This window comes from Copadichromis virginalis, linkage group LG14 (assembly GCF_057382275.1).
Source record: "Copadichromis virginalis isolate Kocher_CV1m ecotype Utaka linkage group LG14, C_Virginalis_male_GT1.1, whole genome shotgun sequence".
Lineage (NCBI taxonomy): Eukaryota > Metazoa > Chordata > Actinopteri > Cichliformes > Cichlidae > Copadichromis > Copadichromis virginalis.
Genome location: NC_140631.1, coordinates 33,883,080 through 33,906,406, shown reverse-complemented (window position 1 = coordinate 33,906,406; position 23,327 = coordinate 33,883,080). Strand labels below are relative to the sequence as shown.

At 37.8% G+C, this 23,327-nt stretch overlaps 1 protein-coding gene across 1 annotated transcript in view; it reads right to left on the bottom strand.

The window, feature by feature from the left end:
• The window catches only part of b3glcta (beta 3-glucosyltransferase a), an 81,582-nt gene that overhangs the window by 14,511 nt on the left and 43,744 nt on the right, over positions 1–23,327 (bottom strand). Inside the window, exons 4-10 of the mRNA XM_085430548.1 lie at positions 20,081–20,190; positions 8,898–8,974; positions 8,142–8,253; positions 5,287–5,423; positions 5,078–5,141; positions 4,050–4,181; positions 1,417–1,486 (exon numbers count right to left, since the gene is read on the bottom strand). Of these exons, the coding sequence (XP_085286674.1) occupies positions 1,417–1,486; positions 4,050–4,181; positions 5,078–5,141; positions 5,287–5,423; positions 8,142–8,253; positions 8,898–8,974; positions 20,081–20,190 (702 nt within the window). The remainder of the gene's footprint in view (positions 1–1,416; positions 1,487–4,049; positions 4,182–5,077; positions 5,142–5,286; positions 5,424–8,141; positions 8,254–8,897; positions 8,975–20,080; positions 20,191–23,327) is intronic.

The following is a 23,327-nucleotide window of genomic DNA, read 5'->3' as shown; positions in this document are numbered from 1 at the left end:
ATTGAAAGCAAGCCACTTCAACAATCTCCAACAAAGCACAGTCCTTTGGAAAATATGTAAGAAAACCGTTCCCACTAAAGGTGGAAACAAACTTGTTTCTCCACCTGAGGCAAAAACACACCGTTGACTACAGCGGATGATGTGTGACCAAATGCCTGGACCTAAGATCAGAGGAGCATTAGGAGGAGCAAACAGTGAATGGAACTAAACTGGTTAAAAAAGCTCAACCCAAAACACAACATGCAAGTTAAATGATGCTAGTTATTGTTAAACTGAAGTGTTAAGCAGTCAGTTATACTTGTAGTTAATGTTTCTAGGAAGAACACTACCCAGGCTACTTTTGTGCTTACAACTGACTTATGCTGTGTTACTGCTATTGCACAACAATGTTGCTGTTGCTGACAACAAGTTTCAATAGGTTCACACTTCTAACTAGGCAATGTGTCATCAATGACAGTAGCTCATAATTGAAAATACCCGTCTTTTATTAACACTCAAAAATGGTGATTGTTGTTCAGTATTTTTTTGTTTATGTATTGCAAATTTTCTTGCAACATCGTAATATAGTTTTGAGGCTCTATTTTCTCACCCCTAATGAGAGTTCATCCTACAGTATTTTATTGTCTTCGTATTAGTATTTATTTATTTATTGTCATTGTCAAGAACAATGAAATTGCGTTTGGGGCTTCCATACAACCCAAAAAAAAGAAGAAAATAATAAATACCCCTTAAAACCCAAGTGTACATATTTAACCCAGTGTGACTCCAATGCAATAAGACAATCCTTAGCAATAATGTTCGCAGAAATTCAGACTACAGAAGATTAAAAAGCCTTCACACTGATTGACATCTTAAATTAAACGTGATACACTTTCATGTCTCTTGCTTTACGCAGCTAAGCTAACCTTTGATGTCTGAATCTAATATTCATTTTCATCTTGTCTGCATTTGAAACTGATAATAGCTGCTTGGCAAAGAAAATGTAATTAAGGTAATTAGTGGAATTACTTTTGAGTGACGCCCTTTACGTATGGTGTTCAATTTGTCTGATCCATCTAAAGTTAATTTGAAATTTGATCTATTGACTTAACCCGCAACAGTTTTATCAGTTTAAAAGTGGAGTACATTTACTATAGATAGCTTAATGTTAGGGAGTGCGTGCCAGTAAGTGGCATTGCTGGATGACTGAGCATTTGGAGCAATAAGGGAGACACAGAAAGAAGTATAGCTAAAGGTATTTTTATCAGTCTAGACATAGCAGTGATGGAAAGATTTACAGAAAGAGTTTGCTCATACAATCATATAGGTCAAAGGTAAAGCAAATCAATTATGAGATAGCAAGAGGACAAAAATGTGTGCTGTATAAAGGGAAAATGTTCATCATTTCTGGATTTGGTATGAGAGGGAATGACTCACCTCTTTCACTGTGAAACTTCTTGCATGTTTTCACAGCAACAAATATATCTTCTTTATTTACAGGCTCCCCCTTTGATAAAAATAGGAGACATGAGTCAAAGACAAAAGCACACATATCACATATAAGTAAACCTGAAGCTCGACATGTATTGCAGCTAAATAGCTGAAACTCAGTTTCCAGACTATATTAAATGTCCAAGTGATTAGTGGGAGTTCATATCTTCAAAGTGAAATTAGAATTGGATTTTTTCTTTCATATGGTCTAAGGTCATTTGTCCTTCTAGTTGCCTTAGGTTCTCCTTTTGAAACTAAAGACAGACACTATCTGATAACCGTGCAGCATATTTGAAGGGATGCAGGAATGAATTCAGTTTTCATTTGTAGCATCTGTAGTCTCGGAAATGAAAAAAACAACAACAAACCAACAAAAAAAAACACACATGATGGGAGAGACAGAAAGCAATGAAAGAAAAACGAACATCTAAATGCAATTTAGCAATTTCTTTCTCAAAAACAATTCACTAAATCACCTTCAGACAGAGTGCATTAAAAATGTATGCCACATTAAAACATCATCAGCTGCTGAACAAACTGTCACTTTTCCAACAATATTAATGAAACAAAATGCTACGTAATGTAAAGATCTCTTGTGCCGTGAAGCCTGAGCTACAAATACAAAATAAAAGACACACAAAGTACATTTAAATATTAACGGAGAAAAGAGATTCTTTGCTTTTTTACGTAATGCATAAAATGTCAGAAACGAGTGAAAAATGCTCGTCACAATCTGAGCAGAGCTAAAAGTGGCCTCTTCAAACGGACTTTGAGTGGTCCAAAACATAACTTAAAAAATACAGACACACATACACAGAAAAGGAAAAAATAGACCTCAAGGATGCTAAGATTTTGTTTATTCTGTGTCTCACGCCAGAATAAACAAGGCTTCGTTGTTATTCGTTGGCCTGTCTTACAAATTATTTTGAAAACGACTGTTGTAGGGTGAGAATTTGAACAATCTTCTGCCCTGAAATGTTTAGCATTTTGATAGAAACCGCTCTACAATAAGTTTAGTTATTGCCTAAAATAAAAACAACAGGCTTTGCTGTCGTTGCCACTTGGGTTGTAATCATTTTGCCCTCTTAAATCTGCCTCTCGAGGCTCCTGATTCTTTTGTCGACGCTGCAGCCGAGTGCTGCTCTTAAGCCACTTGCCAATTTGTCTCACAACTGTTTCGTTCACTGTCCGGTTACGATGCATCCCCTCCTGTTCTGTCTGAATGGAAACTTCTCCCTGAATACTTATTAAACCTGTGACCTTCACGTTTCTCTGCCGGCTGCTTGGCTTGTTGTCCTGTTTTCTGTTTAAATGAATGTCGTTTTATGAGGATAGAAGTTCCGTGGAGAGGGAGGTAATAACCACATGAATATAAATCTGACAGTTTGCACTGCAGCAAACATGTACTAGACTCAAGACCACAAATGCACATACACTATGTGATTTGAATAACAAATGAAAAGATCAGATTCAATTTTTGTTTTTTCCGTCAAAACCAGGAGGGAAAATCATGAAAAATTAAAATGGAAAAACTCAGAAATGGAACACTCTCAGCAGCAAGCTCTGGCATCTCAAATTCAACTCGCCTCACCTTCTCCACAAAACTCGAGTCGCATCTATCCCAAACAATCACTTCTTACTAGTATTACTGATCAATTTATGGTGTGCGTGGAACCAACTGCTGCAGGCTAAAGAATATCACACCCTTCTAATAAGTTCACAAACCAAACTTCTCTCAGCTTGAGCAAACATCATACACTGGAGATCCTGTGGAGAATTTTGCTTAGAATTCAGCATAGCATAGTCAGTTGCAGCAAATCTAACCAACACAAAAAAAAAATCTACCCCAGCAAGTATGATTAAGCTTCAGTAGGAATCCTACTGACCTTACTTACATTCTGACCGAATCAATTTTTTTTTTTCCCCATTAGTTACACCCACTCACTGGCTCCCACTCAGATACAACGAAAAATAAAAAAAAATGTCCTAATGGAAGCTTATAAAGAAAACTAAAACTGCTTTCGTGTTTTGCATGTTTCCCCAGTGCAAAATTTAGACGGTAGAAATATCTGCTACAGATTCATGACACAATAAATGTGCGTGATGATTTATGTTTCAATGACAAATACAGCAAATATTCAAATATAATGCAAGCGTTCAGGTTAAGACACAGCTTGAAAAAAGGCATTGCGATGTTTGACATTTGACAGTAAATACATAGAAAAATATTTAGATATAAAAAAATACAGAATAAAACATCTGATTTGAATTTGGAAACAAACTGAAAGGATGTTGCTTTGCAATTGGCTGATATCTTAAATTAATTTGGCAAAACAAATGAAAGACTTCCGTCTTTTCTGATTGCACAGTATGTGGTATAAAAGCAGTACTTCACCGTGAAATGCCAGCGTGGCTCGGATTCAACCTTGGGCAAGAGGGCCATCATACATCATTACATGACTGCCAATACCTCACAGTGAACCATCCTCTGTTTTGTGCTGTCATTTAATTTTGCTCCCTTTTCATTTCCTGGGAATTGAGGACAATCAAACTGATCCAAATACAGAGCAGATACTCACACACAGTGGAGGCTTTTTGCTCACAGTGGTTGCACAGTGGCTGGCCTGGGGAGAGTCCTCTGGCACAGTACACAGCTCAGGAACTGCAGTGAGATGTGGACCCTTCCCATTGTCCCAGATATACAAGGCAACCTAAAAAAATCCAGAATCATGTGGTCAAGCTTATGAGTTATGGACAGAATGCAATCCTTAAGACATTAATGACTGATTAAAAACATAAACATGTGCTGCTTTTTGTATTATTATTGTCTTATTTTATATTATAATAAAAAGAACAGTTTAGAAAATTCCAGGAGCATATTCACTATTTAAGCCGAATAACAAAAAAGATTAAGAAGAGGAGAGATTAGAGGAGACTTGAGAACTGGTGAGTATTACTGCATTTCTTCCTGAAGAAGAAAATCTGGGTTTCAAGTTAAATATTCTGCATGGAGAAGACAGAGATGTTGCAGAGTAAGAATGTGTCATGAGATGTGACAGCTAGTGCTGCCTGGAACTGTCTAAAGTAGCAGAAAAATACAGAAACTGTAAACTTACCAGCAATGAACTGCTGCAATTCATGCAGCATATTACATGTACAGTAATATTTAAAGCACACATTTCATTAAACAAAAAAAAAGAAAGAAAACTCAGAATTCTATTTTTTTTTTTATATATATATAAGGTAGGTAGAAGGTGTAATATTTCTACTCAACTGAAAGAGATCTAACGGCACCACCTTTTTCAGTCTGAGCCAGATAAGTCTGATGTTCTGTTTACTCAACAAAATCCCTAGACGCCTCTCTGGCTGAATTTCAGTGATAAAAAAAAAAAATAAGAGCCTCAATACAGCACCATGACAATTCTCCAAAGTAATGAGATTTCACTTCAAGGTTAGATGAATTTCATGCCTTGCTCTTTTTGTGCAAATAAATTATAATGGGCTGGCATTGACTTGAGAGTGAAAAAAGCTGTTAGAAAATGGTTGCAAACCAGTAGGCTCGTGATCTCACTCCATGCAAAACCGCATGACTTGCATAGTATCTTACCTCATGTTTAAGGTCAATAGTGAAGTCAGATTTAAGTGGCTCCCCTTTCACTTTCTTTGCAAGCCTAAAATAATAAATAAGATTTTGAAATCAAACACACAGCAAATAAATAATAAATGTATGTGTAAATATACGTGATAGTGATGTAACCTTATTTTCTGAAGCCTGTATGAAGAATTCAGTTTTACAGATTTATTGCACATACTCACCGAACAACTAGGGGGATGCTTAAGGCCCAAGAGGCAGCAAAGTCTGGATATTTAAAGATGGAGGGGTTCTCTGCAAAGGCATAATGATGGATGATGGTCGATTCCTCATCAAAGAGGGGCTTACCCAGAAACCACTCCTGATAAATAAGTTTAAGAGACACATTTCACTATGTCACACATAAAAAGTTTTTATTGTTTTTCCCCATTAAAATGCTGTGAAACGTCATAAAAAGAAAACTTTGCACTTGTGGCCTAATTTAATTTTCACACTGCACGTCAGAAAATCTTTGAAATTATTTCCAGTGAATAAGTTTGTTGCTAACTGGGGAAATAATAAGATTTCTTCACTGAACAAAGTTCAAAGATGACAGATATTGTAGCTACAAAGGCTGTGATCATGGTTCTTGACATATCTGGTGGAAAAAGAATAATCTGACAGTTTTAGAAAATCCCCCTAGAGCTGAAGTAGATCGAGTTAAAAGGAATTGTCCAACAGTTCAGTAAACATATTCATGCTTCTGATGTAGAATTGTTAGGAAGATCAACACCATCCTCTCATATCTGTACAGTAAAGTTAGCTGCCAGTTAGCTTATCTTAGCACCACCAGGCCTAAACCCCTGCTACAAATCCTGCCTTTCATAAAGGCTGAAAAAAGTCTTCATGAAGTTTCCACTTTTTTGTGTTGTTTTATGCTCACTGTGAACATTACTTGTTTAAAGGTGTTTCTAATATGTTATTTGAACCATTAATATCAATAAGACAGACCAAACTGGGATGTGTCTAAACCAGAACGTCAATGCTGTACTAGCTTAACCAACTCATGAGCCATCATAAATCACAAGTTACTGTAATGTGTGAGAAATATAAAGAAAATGACACATTTTGATTGGCTGTATTGCAAAAATATAATGAGAATTAAAATTCACTAAGATATCAACGGGGCTCACAAACCCAGGCCACAAAGTAAATGGCCTGGATTTGTATAGCGCTTTTCTAGTCCCCAAGGACCCCAAAGTGCTTCACACTACATTCAGTCATTCACCCATTCACACACACATTCACACACTGGCGATGGCAAGCTACATTGTAGCCACAGCTGCCCTGGTAATCTGGTTGATCACCTAATAAAAGGATTCAAGAGTATTTTGACTGCATGGTCAGTAGTAACCATGGCCATAAAAAGCATGAAAATATGCATCAGAGTAGCACTGACTATATTTCTTCTATTAGCATAATGGTGATAAAAAGACCCCAACCCAACCACGCCTTTCCAATGTGGGAGTCAACCATTAGGACTACTCCATGATTATGACCAATAAGACCATGATCATCAGGAATACATGTGGTGGGCAACATGTGTGGCAAAGCAATATTTCAAGGAATAAATATAATTTGGTGTTTCTCTCGTTTTGTGCATGAAAAATGTATTTTACGTTAACAAGTTTGCTAAATGGTTAGTTCTGAATTTTATTCAGTACATCAGCAGTGGAAATGTGGTGAAATTTAAATTCTAAGTAGTGTTTGTGAAGGTTGTGCTGTGAAAATGGAAATGTCTCTAAAATGACAAATATGACATTAACCTTCAGCAGAGTATGTGTGAAAACCCACTAGGTCATTGCATGTAAGCTTCACTAAAATCTGACCATCACTCAACAGTAGCAGGAGTAGCAGTCTTTGGGAATGGTAGATGGATGATAGAGTGGCTACAGTCTGTGTAATTAAACATTTGCTTTTCTTTATTCAAGCCCAGCAACCCGTGGTCACAGGCTAGTGCACTCTTAGCGGCGGTCACAGCCCTGGATATGATCCCAGTTGCATCAGGAAGGCCATCCAGTATAAAATCTGTGGCAAATCAACATGCGGATCCAGCCACTGAGACAACCTCAGTAAAGACAACCCTCAGTAAATAAGGGAGCAGCCAAAACGACCTTCTTCGCTTCTTTGTTCGATTTAGTTTATCAAATAAATCCACAAATTGCAACTACAGTATATCACAAGTTGCACTGTGTTTAATTACTGTCATGCTCTGGCACCTAACTGGTTGAAGTTAATTGGAAAGTGGCAACTCATTTTTGTGAGGAGCCTTCGCTGCTTAAAACACTCTGATATGAAATCCAATTTTGTGACTTAACATGAGGCTGACCCCACTAAGCTATAACACCTGAGAGAGAAGAGTTTGCCTTTGGGCATGTTGTAATGAATCAAGTCATCAGGACGTTGTATCTGTTGCTGGCTTTGCTTTAGAATGAATTTGCGAAGATGTGTTCAATAATGAAACCGATCCCCAAGTTGGAAGTGAAATCCCACGCAGGGTGGAAATTGCCTTTTATGACAATCCAAGGGCACAGCAAAGCAAACTTCTTACAAACAGCTTAAATTTCAAAAACAAATGTTAAAAATGTGCCACATTTGTGTTATTTAAATAATTCATAAATGAAGAACTGAAGGAGAAAGTTATTTTGCTGAGCTCAACTAAGAGAAATGACAATTCCAATGCATGAATTTCTGGAGTGCTCATTCAATATTTATACTTGGCATACTCCACCAACCCATATAGATGAAAAATAATTTCATGAGTGGAGGGACAGGCCTTAAATTAGGTCTACAGCTGAGACTGGAGTGACATATCTGACAGGTTACGCTGTGAGCTGGTGGTGCTCAGTGCAGCTCGACTGTTGCAAAGAAGCTGCAGCCAACCTGATACTGTATCTCATATAACTGAAGCAATGATCGGCTAAGCTGGAATGAAAACAGGAAGCTTTGGTCTCACTGATGAATTTCTTAAAAAGCAAGAGAGAAAGCAATGGGAGAGAAAAAGACAGATGTAGATTAGGAGAAAATATTTTCTGCTTACTTTATTTTTGTCAACTTTTGCAAGGACTTTGATGAGAGCAATCAACTTCACGTTTGTTTCTTCCTCAAGAAATACAATCCATGAAGAGTTTTTCCCAAAGGAATGTGATAAGCTGAGGACACACACGCAGACAGAAATATATAGAGTTAAATAATAAAAACATTTCACTTCAGTCTACTCTGAGGAGATATCTGAGGCTGAGGCTCCTGACCCAGTCAGATCAAAGCAGTCACAACATTTCCCCAGAGGACAGAAAGACAAAAAAACAACACAAGCACACTGAGTTCTTTCAGGGAGGAAAGCCTTTCTATATAATGGTCTGGGAATATTCTATGCTACAAGTCTATGCCATGGATGATGAGAACACATTTAGATGCTGTTACACACCTCCCTAAAACAATCATAAGACATATTTTTGATTTTTAAAAAGGCTCAGGCATCCAGACAACTGAAGCTAATGCCTTTATCATGCTGTTCATACCGCTGAATACCTGTTGTCACACCTACATGCACATTAAGAAGGTATTTATCATAAAATGAAGCAATAAATCACCGTTACTGTGTTAGTAATGGCTTTTACACAAATGTGGCAACAAAATGTCCTCAAAACAGAAAAATTTACCTTCAAAATTTCAAATTTACACAGTAGAAATTGACAGAAGACAGTGTTTCTCATATGCAGTCCTCAGCACAAAGCTGAGTTGTGTTAACTGTTTGTTAATCACACCCAATCATTACCAGTTTAGGGATACTTACTAAGGCAGCAGAGGAAGGATGCTCCAGTCGCCTTCATTTTCTGATAAACTGTGAAGGAGCAAAACCACCGGCTGTTTCTGTAAGAAACAACACAGAAACGACAGATAAGAATTTCCATTCCCTCCATCAGTAGATTTTTTTTCTATATAAAGTTTCATAAGACTGATGTCTCTTGTTATTTAACATGTTTCCTTTTTTATGTTTTAGCTGATTTCCTCCAAATCCTACACACTGTACAGTTGTGTAAAATTTCTTGAGATATCCCTCATTTCTTTATATTTTAGTTAGAAAACAATTCAGCAATTTGTCATCATGGAAATGCAGTATTTAAGGCAAAGACAGAGTTTGCATCATTCTAACGAGCTTGGAAGTCAATAGTTTGATTTGAGCACCTTTATTCTTTAACACAGCCTGAACTCTCTTAGACAGGCTTTCTTGAAATTTCTTTAGGTAGTCTTCAGGAACAGTTCTTCAGGCTTTTTGATGGACATTCAAAGCTCTTGTTTGGATATTGGCTGCCTTTTGTTCTATTCTCTTTTAAGATGATCCCACACTGCTTCAATAATAATGAGGTCTGGGCTCTGGGGAGGCCAGTCCATGATTGATAGGTTTCCATTGTGTAGTTTTGTTTTGTTTCTTTTGTGTGTGTGTGTGTGTGTGTGTGTGTGTGTGTGTGTGTGTGTGGGTACTATATTGGCAGCGTGTTGGGCATGTCATGCTGAAAAATTGTGTCAAAAAGTTGCCAATCACATGCTTTCCACATGGTATTGTATGGTGGATCGAAATTCCGTTTCTGTTTTTACAGTTTTTTGTGTTTATAATTATGATAATTCCAACAATTACAAACCCCATCACCACTGGATGAACTCCCAGATGCCCTTAGACTGATGAGGCTTCGGCAAACAGTAGATGGATCAACTGACGGGTCAGATTTAACTCTCAGGTCCCGTAAAAAGGTGTTTGGTGGATTTTTTCCTATTTTCTTAGGGGCATTCATTCATTTCAGGTACCATTCATCTGATGTAGTTCATTTTTTAGATCTTCCACTTCTTCTTTTGTCCTCACCTGTGCTTTTTTTTTTTTTCTTTTAAAAAAAGGCACACTACACTATATGCCAAATTTTTAGCTAATACCTTTTTCAGGATCACCTTATTGGCGCAAAAATACAAATTTTTTTCCTGTCAAATTGTATTATCTTTGGTATTTTTCATAGATTCAGCCAAAGAAATGGGAACAAATGTGTTTTTGGCACAGGCTGCAAGTAACAAAATGCCTAAAAATACTATTTCAAATTGGCTCTTTGCTAAGTTGTCTGTTATGTGTAGAAACAACATGAGTGGCTTTTTTTATGTCTAAATAATTCATAGGTCAGCATTAAGTGGATTAACGAAAGAAAAAAAAAAAAAAAAGGTCAGGTACAAGGAGTGGACTGAAAATAAATGAAAAAGCATCCAGTGTCCAAAGACAAACTTTGAATACCTTCAAAAAGCCCTGAGAACTCATGCTTAAGACCAATTACAAGAAAGTATAGCTCCTTAGACGCTAAACATGAAAAACTGAACTGTGCATGACCAGCTTTGCATAATACTGTACTGTGTACAATTCTGCAAATCAGACTGGTGTGTTTTACTGTTCTGCACAGCACAGCTACTGTTTACTATTAATTTCAGTAAATCAATAAGTAAAGAAGTCAATGATTTCACAAAAATATTGTCACTTTGATGAATGCATTTGTTAAACTACTCTGCTTATAATTGGGTTTTTCAAGTATCTGGGTTGTGTTGCACATTAAAACCTCTCATCATACTTTCATGAATCTGGATATGCTCATTAGAATATTCCAAATTAAATCATCATGCTGAAGTTTTCCCAACAACGATGGTGAGAAATCAGGATATCAGAACGCATGACATTTCTGTCTTTTGAGATGGTCACTGTATCAGATCAGTTGACTGTGGCATTAGAAAAAACATGACGAAAAAACTATAAAACTAAGTCCAGAGCTGCTGCTGCTGCTACTTCCTGTCCTTACACTAAAATATATACTTTGATAAGAAAGAAATAAACAAGAACAGGATATTTTAGGATGCGTACAGTGCCTACAATCCCTTCTAAATAAAAATTTCCTTTTGAGTGGCCAGAGCTGAGAAATTGTGTGAGGATTGTCTGAGAGAGCCAAGGTTTCATTTCACACTGTGAGGAAAACAAAGCAGCAGAGCGTAAGACCCTGTGGTTCATTACAGCATGGTCCACTCATCATGCAGGAAGTCAGGGAGAACAGTCTCCTCTGAGTCGTTCTGTCTAGCGGCAGCATGTTTGATTTAGCTGATGAGGCCGACACTGTGTATACATATTAATCCTTATTAGTCAGCTGAGGTTTATTATCTCTAACCATATTACACACGTTTACTCTTAAAACGATCACACGTCTGACGTCTGCCATGTTTTATTAAACTGTTCTCTACTTGACATTTACACTATTGCTGTTCCATGAAAAAATAAAGGGGAAAAATAAAATCAAAGACGCATCATCTTCAGATAATAATGCAAATTCACAACGAGGGCTTTTTCTTCGAAGAGCTATCGAAATTCTTTTGATAAAAGAGGCATTCAAGGAGACCAGACAGATAGTTTTATAGCAGTTGGGTGCGAGCTGCAAACTGCTAATCAAAAGATAAGAGCCAGTCCTCACGAGGACATGAACAGGACACTGATTGCTTGCTGACTGGGAAGATAATGGGGGTCAGTGGGACCTGGCTGTAAAACAGTCATAGGAAGCTTTAACCAATAAGGGCTGGAGGAGAGAAAAAAGATCCAGAAGCCACCTGTAAAAATAAGGACTGCAGTTGAAAAGAAAACCCATTTTTCATACAAACAAATTTTCATCACTGTGGCTTCTTATACGCATGAATTGCTATTACAGTGATGAACAGGAAAGCATTAAAAACATGCATATTGCAATACTGCTGGTAAAGGTTTTAGTTTAATCGCATTTTGCTGTAGTCTCAGCGCGTCTCTGTGGATATAAGCATTGGCTAAATGACAAAAACACTATAAATGTAATGTGAATTTTCCCAGAAGGCAGAATGTCAGACTGTAGGAACATGGGCTGTGAACCGACACAGAATGCACAAGTTCCTGTGTGTAAATCAGTGCAACACAACCTTTAGGAGTCCAATGAGGAAAAAACAGAAATATCAGAAAGTTTCCAGTTAACTGACCCTGAAACTTCACATAATTAGAGAAACAGTGTGAGCTTTTAATTATTTAATTATCTAAAACAACATTTTGCCCACATCCAAACTTCATTACCAAAACTATCCAAGGTTATCTCTTTTCTGCATTGTCGTTGCTGCGTTTCTGTGATGTGCCTCGGAGGTGTGACTGTAGACATAGACAGCTGGTTATAACTTATGTTTGGCTTGGGATGATAGGCTGGCAGACAGTAATATCAATTGGAGTTTACATTTTATCCATGCTATTCGAACACCTTTTCTGCTTTTGTTTTGGCATATTTTTATTCTGACAGCAATTCAACAAAACAGGATCCTGCAAAACAGAAGCAGCTTGCACAAAAACTGGCACTTGATGATTTTAAGAGCTATTCTAAATGAAAATATTTTAATATGTTAACTGAAATTGGACCTCAGTAATAGAGGCTAGAGCTCTCTTGGTGATCATTTAGTAACTACTCATGGTGAGGGACAAATGTGCATTCCCTAACAGAAATGTGTATACTTTATCACTGGTTGAGGAAAGGGGTTCCTCCAGATTTCTTTTTTCAGGACATTGTGTTCTGTGTCCTGATTGGCTGTAGATCATTGTCTATCAATCTCGTGCTGTGTCTCCTGTACAGTACAGAATGCGTCCAGCTTGTCAAATTTACATAAATCTTCGATTGCTAGCAGTATGACTCTGAAGTGCTGTACTGTATGTTTGTAAGTTTCTCCCCAACAAACAACAATGTTGACGAAATGTTTTGCACCATCAAAGGCACCAGCCGGTGCCTTTGGTTTCATTCTATAATGCTGGACTTATTTTTCTACGATGGTTTGAACGTGAGCGTTTAAACAAGAGAGAAAAGTGTGAAAATGTTCATGCCTGTCTGAGAAAAGCATATAAAGTGTGTAGTGAAGGGTTTTAAAACCTTAAAACATCTATAATAATTGTAAAACATAAAGTTGGCTACTTTGCGAATTTCACCTATCGCGGGTTATTTTAGAACGTAATCCCCGCGATAAACGGGGGACCACTGTATAGTGCTTTTCTAATCTTACCTAGCACTCAAGCTACCTAGCACAGGTGAAACTGGTCTCAACGAGGTATATGATGCTGCACCGAAAAGCTCCTGCTTTATACAAACTAGAGATGGACCGATCCGATATTACGTATCGGTCCGATACTGACCTAAATTACTGGATCGGATATCGGAGAAAAATAAAAAATGTAATTCGATCCATTAAATATCACGAAAGCACCTCACAAAACTTGCAACACGCCGTAACTCACCTCAGAACGTTAGCACGTTGGAGCAGTATGCATCACGTGATAGAGCGGCTGTGGCATGCCGGACCTGTTGGTGGTCTGGATAGCATTTGGAGCTTCGCTAGCAACCCGGCATTTCATCTCCAACAAAGTTATCCCCGAGAGAAGTAAAGCAAGTGTGTAAGTCCATCTCTGAATGTTTGTAAAGCATTCCTGCGTTAAGCTTAACAAACGATATATGGAGCAACTGACTCTTCTTGCTGCTACTTCAATCATGAAACTGCTTAATGATCAGCTGATCGGCTTTTCTGTCGTGAGTCCATCTCTCTTGTTTGTTTTTGGCCCACTTTGCACCAGAAAGAGGAAACCAGCGGCTGAACAACAGCAGCACGTTTAAGCTTGATAAGCTGTTGTTAGAATTTATTTAATATTCATTTTGTACACCAGGAGCTGACGCCGGTCACTGTGCAGGGGCGGATCTAGCAAAGTTTAGCCAGGGGGGCCGATAGGGCATTAACAGCGAAAAGGGGGGCACAAAGACATACTTTTCTTTCTTATTCTCATTTAAAATGTCAAGCTGATGTAACCCACATAAAAATAAAAAGAACTGCACCTATAACTAAATCGGAATTTCAAATTCCAACCGGAGCGTGTCCATGAAGGCATCGTGACGCGTCGTGACGCACGCCACGCCGCGAGTCTGCACGTGCCTGTTGTGACCAATCACATTCGCGAGGCACCGATATATGCCTTCCGGGTTGTCGTCTCGAAAAGACGCGGGGGAGAGGCGTTAGCGGATGGAAGCAACAGGTACGTGGGGCGAGCGCTTTTTGCTGTCGTTGTTTTTTTTAGTAGGACACTGGTGAAGCAGGGAAGCCTCGAAGATCCAGGATGAAGTGTGCACATTTTAATGTTTTTGAATTAATTGTGGATTGCGTTCAACAGTATTTTGATACCGCCGCGGGTAGATGCGTGGGGGCTCGTATGTGACATCGCACGTAGTGAATGGTGAGTTGAGCCTGAATGTCTGTTTGTATTTGTAACCTGTATCAGTATGCCAGTGCTATCAGCTGATGGGATAGCTAAGGCTGAGGCCTACTACATTACTACTACTCTCACTTTACGTGGCTGTAGTTTTGTTATTTGAGATTGTTATTTATTTTAATTTATTACAATGGTTGGATATGTATTTGTTGTATATTGGTATTTTCTCATGAACTTTATTGTGTACACTGGAACTAAAGCTAGCTTGGGAAATTTAGATGAATTTTGCTAATAGTGGTCCTGTGATTATAGTGCAGGCTAGTGGTGCCCTGGAGAGACCACAGCGACACCACTACCTTGGATGGCGAGCTAGGCCCAACGAGCCAGAACCCCAGCTACAACTTCCTGCGGTCTGGTAGGAGGCTGCTGCGGCCTACACTCTCCCCCCCTGGTTTTCAGTCCCCCAAATCTTACTTTCGAGATCTCAGTCTTGGAATCTCAGTTCTGATCATCACACTTCCAATTTCAACCTGTTACAGACTGTCATACGCGTTGGACTTATATCAATTATGAAATAGCAACTTTATGGACATTGTCTGCCGGGGGTTGGAGGAGGTTGCTGCACCACTGTGCAGCGGATGCTTTACAAGCTTGAATTATGTTTTATCTTTTCCTGTCTGCAGATTTGTAAATATTGGTATTTGGTAATTGCACTTTATTTTCACTATAAATAATAACTGTAATCACAATATCTGTGGTTGTATGTTTATTGTACTTCACTCACCTCCTAGAGCCGAATCTGATATCTTCTGAATTAGCCCAACTACTCATAACCAACATAAATTATTTTAGCTTATGTACTTGCTACACTTTTAATAAATAATTATCTGACACCCAAAGTTTTAATTTGATGTAAAATGAATAGAAGTCAATTACTGTATATAGTAACTATTAAGTCTAATTTAAATACCCTAGTAAGCTATAGTACTGTTTCCTTTGGAAGGTACCATCTGTGCAGTCTGCAATTTTGTTGAAGAAAGATGTTGAATCTATTTAATATTTCTTGAAAAATAATTGATTTCTGTGCATTTTTTTTCACACTGCATCAAATTAAGGTTGATTACGTCGATTAAGCGTCATGAGGTGGAGCGTGAGGGGTGGTTCCCTATTTTTTATTTATTTATTTTTGTTGTTGCTGGGAGTTGGAACCCTATTAGTTAGGTTGCTTAATATTTACGCTAAGTACTCTTTAAAATACCAGAATAGGGAGGATGGTGTAGGTTTAAGTTTATTAGATTGATCAGTATTGCTGAACTATGAAATATTTTTTTTGCATACAGGTATAACAGAATAGCTTTAGTGTAGTTGTTGTTTTGAACTTGAGTATGAACTTATACAAAATGCAGCAAGATATTTTAAAAAAAACAGTTTTGTTGATTAAAAAACACTATATCGGATTCATATCGGTATCGGCAGATATCCAAATTTATGATATCGGTATCGGACATAAAAAAGTGGTATCGTGCCATCTCTAATACAAACTACTGGTGCTACAGTCACCAGTAGTTTGCAGTTAAGTTGGCATCTTTTATACAAACACTTGCAAGCACTACTGTCAAATGTGTGATGCAAACTGGAATTAGAGAATGTTCACCTTCAAAGTAAAACTTGCAATCTGAATTGTGTTGGCTGTAGTGGTATGACACAACTGTTACTCTGAAGGCCAGTCAAAGTGTGTTTATGTGGCACTCAGTGAATTAAAATGGTGAGTGTTTGCAGACAAGTCAGCGTCTTCCTAACAAACTACAGGGGACCGCAGCAATCCGCTAGTGACAAAAGAGATTTCTGGTGCAGCTCTTTGCAAACAATTTCCCCAGTGAGCAAAATTCCAACCTTCACTCGCTGCCAGTCAGTCAGGATATACACTTACTGCCATAGGCACTGGTCAGACTCTAGGGGTGTGTGACTGAGGCCTTACTTGGATGACTACTGTAGATACCTTATTAAGCTATGTTTAAGTCTGTCCGTTTATAGAGATGAACAGAAAAACAAAAGAGTGAAAGAATGTAAATTCTCATTCATGTCAGGAGCAAAAGTTTAGCTCACTTTTTGTGCTCTGAGATCCTGGTGGATGGATGGGTCAACACAGCGCCAAGTTTTTATTATGGAGCAAACCACTGCTCCTTCCTCTCCTTGCTCTAACAATAGTTATCGGTAGTTGCTTTCATCACTGCCACTATCACTCCCTATCATTAACCAACTACTCAAAGATGATTGTGCCTGGATTTATCCAAACCTAAACTATAGCAGCTTCAGATAAGAAAATGTTTTTTTCCATTAAAAATAAGAGATTTGTCGCAGTGAAGTAATTTTTCTTTGTCAATTTTAGCGTTCAATTAAAAAGGAATTTAAAAAGCTGTGCTATTACAGATACAGATGTCCTTGATTCATTTAGTGGACTTATTAAATGAGAATTATTTTGCTGATTAAAATTAAAATTAAATGCACAAGCAAAAGACTACATTTTATTAAGTCATGGAATTAAAAACTGAACACGGTAAAGGTAAACAATGAAATAAAAGGTTTTAATGAAAAAGAAATGCAAGTATAAGAGGGAAAATTGTTGTTCCCATTGTCCTCTCTCCCCCTTTTTGCATTTGCATTTTTTCCATCTGATATTTCACGCTTTATAAATTCTACTAGATTTTAATTTTGGGTTAAGTCATGTTTCATACAGACCCACATTAAATTTTAACGTGTTAACGTGTTGAATATGCAGCCTTTGTGTAACAGCAGCATTCATTCCCCGTGAGCTTTTTTTTGTGCATTTCAATCAAAATTCTGGTTTATCACAAATCTTATAACTCTTTAAAAAGCTGTTAAGCCTTTACTGATGTGTCTTTAAGAAGCTGCCGGCTCTGAAATTAGTTTGTGTAATTGCATTCAACAGATGCTAAAATGCCAGTCATCTCTGAGATCTCAAATGCAAACAGAACATGATGTGGCAAGTCTGTCTCGTCTCATAAAACGTGATGTGGATTAGTGTAACTAAATCTCATCGTGACAAGTCTTGTCATCTTGCATAAACTGAGGCCACTGTTTATTACAGCAAACATATTTTTAAAGTGTACCAGCTATTAAAGCATGCAAAAAAAAAAAAAAAAAAAAATCTGACCTATAAAAATTTAATTAGACATTAACTCTAATTTCTTATTTTTGGACTTTGTAATTCTTGTGGTGTAGTGTGCGCCTTTGGGGTTGTTTTCACACAAAGATGAGACAAAAAAAGAAGACAATACAGGCTCCAGTAATTTTCAAGGGAAGGGTTTAAAGTTGTTGCTGAAAAACTGATTGCTTTTTTAAAATGGGAACAGACTTTTTTGAAACACTTCAGTTGGGTTTTAGAGTAAACCACAGCACAGACACTGCACTCCTTAGAGTGATGATTGCCAGTGATGCTGGAAAATATTTATTGAAATGCCTTTAACAATGTTAAAGGCATTTCAATAAATGTCTTTGAAATGTATTATTATTTAGCATTTCTGGTCCACTTTTTTTTTTTTTTTTTTTTTTTATAAGACTTTTTATTTTCATTTTTTAAATTGAAGACGAACAACAAACAAACAGAAACAAACAATAAAAGACATTTACAGTTATGGGACAGAGTAGGTATCATCAACTAGCCAAAGCTTGAATGGCCATTATGACCAAAAAAAAAAAAAAAATTATATATATATATATATATATATATATATATATATATATATATATATATATATATATATATATATATATATATATATATATATATATATATATATATATATATATATATATATATATATATATATATATTTTCTCTCAGGAACACACTCTAGTGTCTTTATCTTTATCTTTCTGGTCCACTTTTAAAGTGATTTTATTCTTATTACAGGATAGGTCTTTTAGTGTAAAACCTGGCAATTCATGGTCATCCTCTATAAAAATGACCCATGGAGTACCTCAGGGGTCTGTCCTTGGACCTTTTTTTGTTCTCTGTACATGTCACCCTTGAGGTATGCCATCTGTAGATATAGTGTGAATTTCCATTTCGGTGCAGATGACATGCAGCTGCACATCTCTTTAAACCCCAATGACATTCATCAACTCAACATATTTTATCCATGATCAAATACTGGATGGCACAGAACCTCCTTTAATAAATATGACTGATGTAATCTTTACGTGAATCTTTATCTAGTGGTCCTGATGGAGCGCAAGCATATACGACAACACATCATGGGTGTTTGTCCATGAATTTTGGCAAATATTTTGTCACTTGCGACAAAGCTCCTTGGCTTGAACAGGCATGTCATCTCTATTGTCTCCTCATTCTTTATGGAACTCAGGAGACTCACCAATATCAGTTCAATTTCTAAAACTCCTTATACACATGTTTGGGTCAAGAAACTACAACAAACTAAACTACAACTTGTCTATAATTTATTTTTAAAAACGCCTCTCTCAGCTGAGGACGAAGGGTGACCAGGCTTTTCTGATAGGACACCCACTCTCTGAGACAACTTCCCTAAGGAGATCAAATTGACACACTCCCGGTCTTCTTAAATGTCTCTTAAAGACATGTTTTTAGAAGTGGGCTTTCTCGCTGCTTCCACTTTGAGCTAATTTTATATCATCTATCCATCTGTCCATCCGTTCACCCACCCATTTTCTTCCACTTATCCACTTTTGCTGTTTTCATTTAGAATTAAATTTTTGTGTTTTAATTGTCTTGTGCTGTAAGGTTTCCCTCTATGTATAAATTTCTTCTTAAATGTTTTGTTACATTTAGCTTGTATTGTTTATTAATTTATTTATTTATATTACTGTGGCAACACGAATCAGAAAAAATGACTTGCTCTAAATTCGGCACAGCTAGTCAATACTCTGGATACAAGATACACAGCATTGAGCAGGAGACTGAGACAATATTGTTTCCAACTCAGTGACCAATCCAAGAATACTGAGGAAGAAAAAAAGTCTTTTAATAGAATAAATGCAGCGAGTGATTAGATTCCTTTAATTGAATGTAATATTGTTGTTAGCAACACTGCATTGACTATTTAACTGAATAGATTATATCATGCATTGTACTACATTAAATCTACTCTGAATAGACTTGAAGAAAAAAAGCCAGGCTGACATAATGCTGATGTTCTTACTGGGAGTTTACAAATCCCTTAAAATGCTGAAAACAAACAAACAAACAAACAAACTTTTGATGATGATTATTAAGTATGTAAGTGGTCACAGTGATACATGTGAAAATCAAAGTTAGACAACTCACTGGATTTCCATAACAAATAAAATATTAAAAGCACATGAGAAGCTATTTCAAACTACACTTACTTCATACTTTTGACTAAAAAGTACTTTACAGGTTAATCTGAAACTACCATGAATTATATAATACTAATATTTAATATTTGATCTGATGAGCAATGAGTAACGTTGCAACTAGTAAACAATTAGCAAAGTGTTTATGTTTAAACCCCTTAGTGTGTAGATTTTAAATGAAAAATGAGTTTAACTGAATGTTATGACACCCTGCAGCAACATAAACAGAAAGAACTCATATTCAGATGAGACTGATGCTGAAAGCTGATGTCATGATCAACACATATTTATACTAAAATGTACCACCATAGGAAAAAGGCGTGCACATTGAGTCTTACCTTCGTAAAACCGCGTGCCTGCTTGAGCAAATCCTCTCTCCGTCTTTCTGCCTGCCTCACATGGAAGGTGTTGCTTTGACTCTGGATGACGAACACTATCTCCCGCAGGTCTGGAGGAACACAAAGGACAAAAATGTGTGACAGCTCACATACTGTGAAAAAGGATCATGGCAATCGATGACCTTCTGCAAGCAAGGCAAGATAAGAGCCACAGCCTGAATAACAGAGGTGACTTTTGCTAATATCCATTACTGGCCTGGTGATAATAACCAGGACATCAAGAGCTTAATTGGCTTGGGGAGAGAGTAAGTAAATGTCACATCCCAGACTGTTTTAGTTAATAAAAGATTAGCAGTCAGAAGTCTTTCTCTGAGGTGCTGTAACACCCAAAGGTTGACACAGCCCAGCTGTTCATTTCTAGCTGGCTTACACAACTGCAAAATCAGTAGAAATAAGTATTGTTCCAGCAATGTTAAGGCCAAGGTTAGGAGAAAGTGACTAGCTCAACAATGTCCGTTTGAAATCTGCTAATAGAAGCTATAGAATAGAATGCTGACCAGTGGAACTCTGGTAGATGTTAACTTATATATTATGCTTTGTATGTTGTTCAGTATATTTCTATGCAAAACAAGAGGAATTTCAATACACAGCAGTATATTCACAGTTTAAACCAGGGGCGATTCTAGGATCAGAGCTTTGGGGGTGCTGAGCACCAGGAGAGCTGCCCAGCCAGGCAAGATAAACTTTACTTGTCACAGAGACCTCGTCTCTGTCAGTCCCTGCATCCCTAAATGTCTCCAGTTGTCCTGAGTTTTCTCTGACTGTCTCCTTGGTGCATTTAAACCCCTGTTCCTCCCTGTTCTCGTTGTCTGTTGTCTGCATCTCCGTTATCAGTCATCATAATTTTACCATCTCTGTGAAAGTCTGCAAATTTCTTTATCAAATCATAAGATTCTTAAATTCATCAAGTCTCTCTGTGCCTGGGTCCTCGTCACAAAACAGGAGATCACTGTTTTGTACATTTTAACACAATTTAATGAGCATATGTTTCAGCCAGTACCTTTTGATTAGCCTTGTCTCGTGGTTTCTTGCCCTGTGGTAATCTTTATTCTGTTTTCACTGAGATATTTGAATGCTAATCAATAAATCAATATTCAATTCTAAAAAAATAAATAAATTTATCCCCACATTTGTGAAAGAAAAGCAAAACACTTTTTTGAAAAGTCTGTAACAAAACCATCAAATCTGATAAAGGTTATTTAAATGCTGCCAAAGAAGAATGGATTGGAATAAAAAAAATAAATAATACATATCCTAACCTTAATTACTGGGGGAGAATAATGAATGATGCTCATAGTGAGTAAAAAGTAAACTGAATACATTTTTTGGACAGAGATTCACTTTTAAAGTATATGTATAATATAATACAGATACATAAAAATACACTCCAAAAATAGAAGAGTCCTTTAAATGTACAAATGTACAAAATATTAATTAAAAAAATTATAAAAATGGAGGCAACTGTGCCTATGGTACAATGTATGAAAAGATCTTTACTGCAGATACTAATATGGCTCTGCAGATTTTTTATTTTATTTTAATCTATGTCACCTTCAGCAAATCTATCACTGAGTCCATGTGAGTAAATTGGTGACACACCTGTGGATGCATATAAGGCAAAACACAGAGCCTGTTTCTTTGAAATGGGAAAATCAAGAGATATCAACCAAAACACCAGGAAAAGAATTGTGGAGCTCCATAAGTGTGGCTCAATTTTGAATACAATTTGGTGCCATTTACAATTAAGAAATACAGATAGTTTCTCTCTTTACTCTTAAAGTTAACAAATATGTTTTTTTTATATTTATCAACCTAAAAAAATAAACATTTAGTCTGATTTGATGTTACAATTAAAAAAGTGTTTGTGTTTTTATCTGAAGAGTATGTAAATATCTGGTTTCAACTATTATTTGATGATGTTGGTGTTTGGTTTGATTGTCAGCACAAAGAGGGAGAGAGAGGAACAGAGAGAGAGAGAGGAACAGAGAGAGAGGAGCAGAGAGAGAGAGAGGAACAGAGAGAGAGGAGCAGAGAGAGAGGAGCAGAGAGAGAGGAGCAGAGAGAGAGGAGCAGAGAGAGAGAGAGGAACAGAGAGAGAGGAGCAGAGAGGGAGAGAGAGGAGCAGAGAGAGAGGAGCAGAGAGAGAGGAGCAGAGAGAGAGGAGCAGAGAGAGAGGAGCAGAGAGAGAGAGAGGAACAGAGAGAGAGGAGCAGAGAGAGAGGAGCAGAGAGAGAGGAGCAGAGAGAGAGAGGAGCAGAGAGAGAGAGAGGAACAGAGAGAGAGGAGCAGAGAGGGAGAGAGAGGAACAGAGAGAGAGAGAGGAACAGAGAGAGAGAGAGAGGAACAGAGAGAGAGGAGCAGAGAGAGAGAGAGAGAGGAACAGAGAGAGAGGAGCAGAGAGAGAGAGAGAGGAACAGAGAGAGAGGAGCAGAGAGAGAGAGAGGAGCAGAGAGAGAGAGAGAGAGGAACAGAGAGAGAGGAGCAGAGAGAGAGAGAGGAACAGAGAGAGAGGAGCAGAGAGAGAGAGAGAGAGGAACAGAGAGAGAGGAACAGAGAGAGAGGAGCAGAGAGAGAGAGAGAGAGGAACAGAGAGAGAGGAGCAGAGAGAGAGAGAGAGAGGAACAGAGAGAGAGGAGCAGAGAGAGAGAGAGAGGAACAGAGAGAGAGGAGCAGAGAGAGAGAGAGGAGCAGAGAGAGAGAGAGAGAGGAACAGAGAGAGAGGAACAGAGAGAGAGAGAGGAACAGAGAGAGAGGAGCAGAGAGAGAGAGAGAGAGGAACAGAGAGAGAGGAACAGAGAGAGAGAGAGGAACAGAGAGGGAGAGAGAGGAGCAGAGAGAGAGAGAGAGAGGAACAGAGAGAGAGGAGCAGAGAGAGAGAGAGAGAGGAACAGAGAGAGAGGAGCAGAGAGAGAGAGAGGAACAGAGAGAGAGGAGCAGAGAGAGAGAGAGGAACAGAGAGGGAGAGAGAGGAGCAGAGAGGGAGAGAGAGGAACAGAGAGAGAGAGAGAGAGGAACAGAGAGAGGAACAGAGAGAGAGGAGCAGAGAGAGAGAGAGGAACAGAGAGAGAGAGAGGAACAGAGAGGGAGAGAGAGGAGCAGAGAGGGAGAGAGAGGAGCAGAGAGGGAGGAGCAGAGAGAGAGAGAGGAGCAGAGAGGGAGAGAGAGGAGCAGAGAGAGAGAGAGAGGA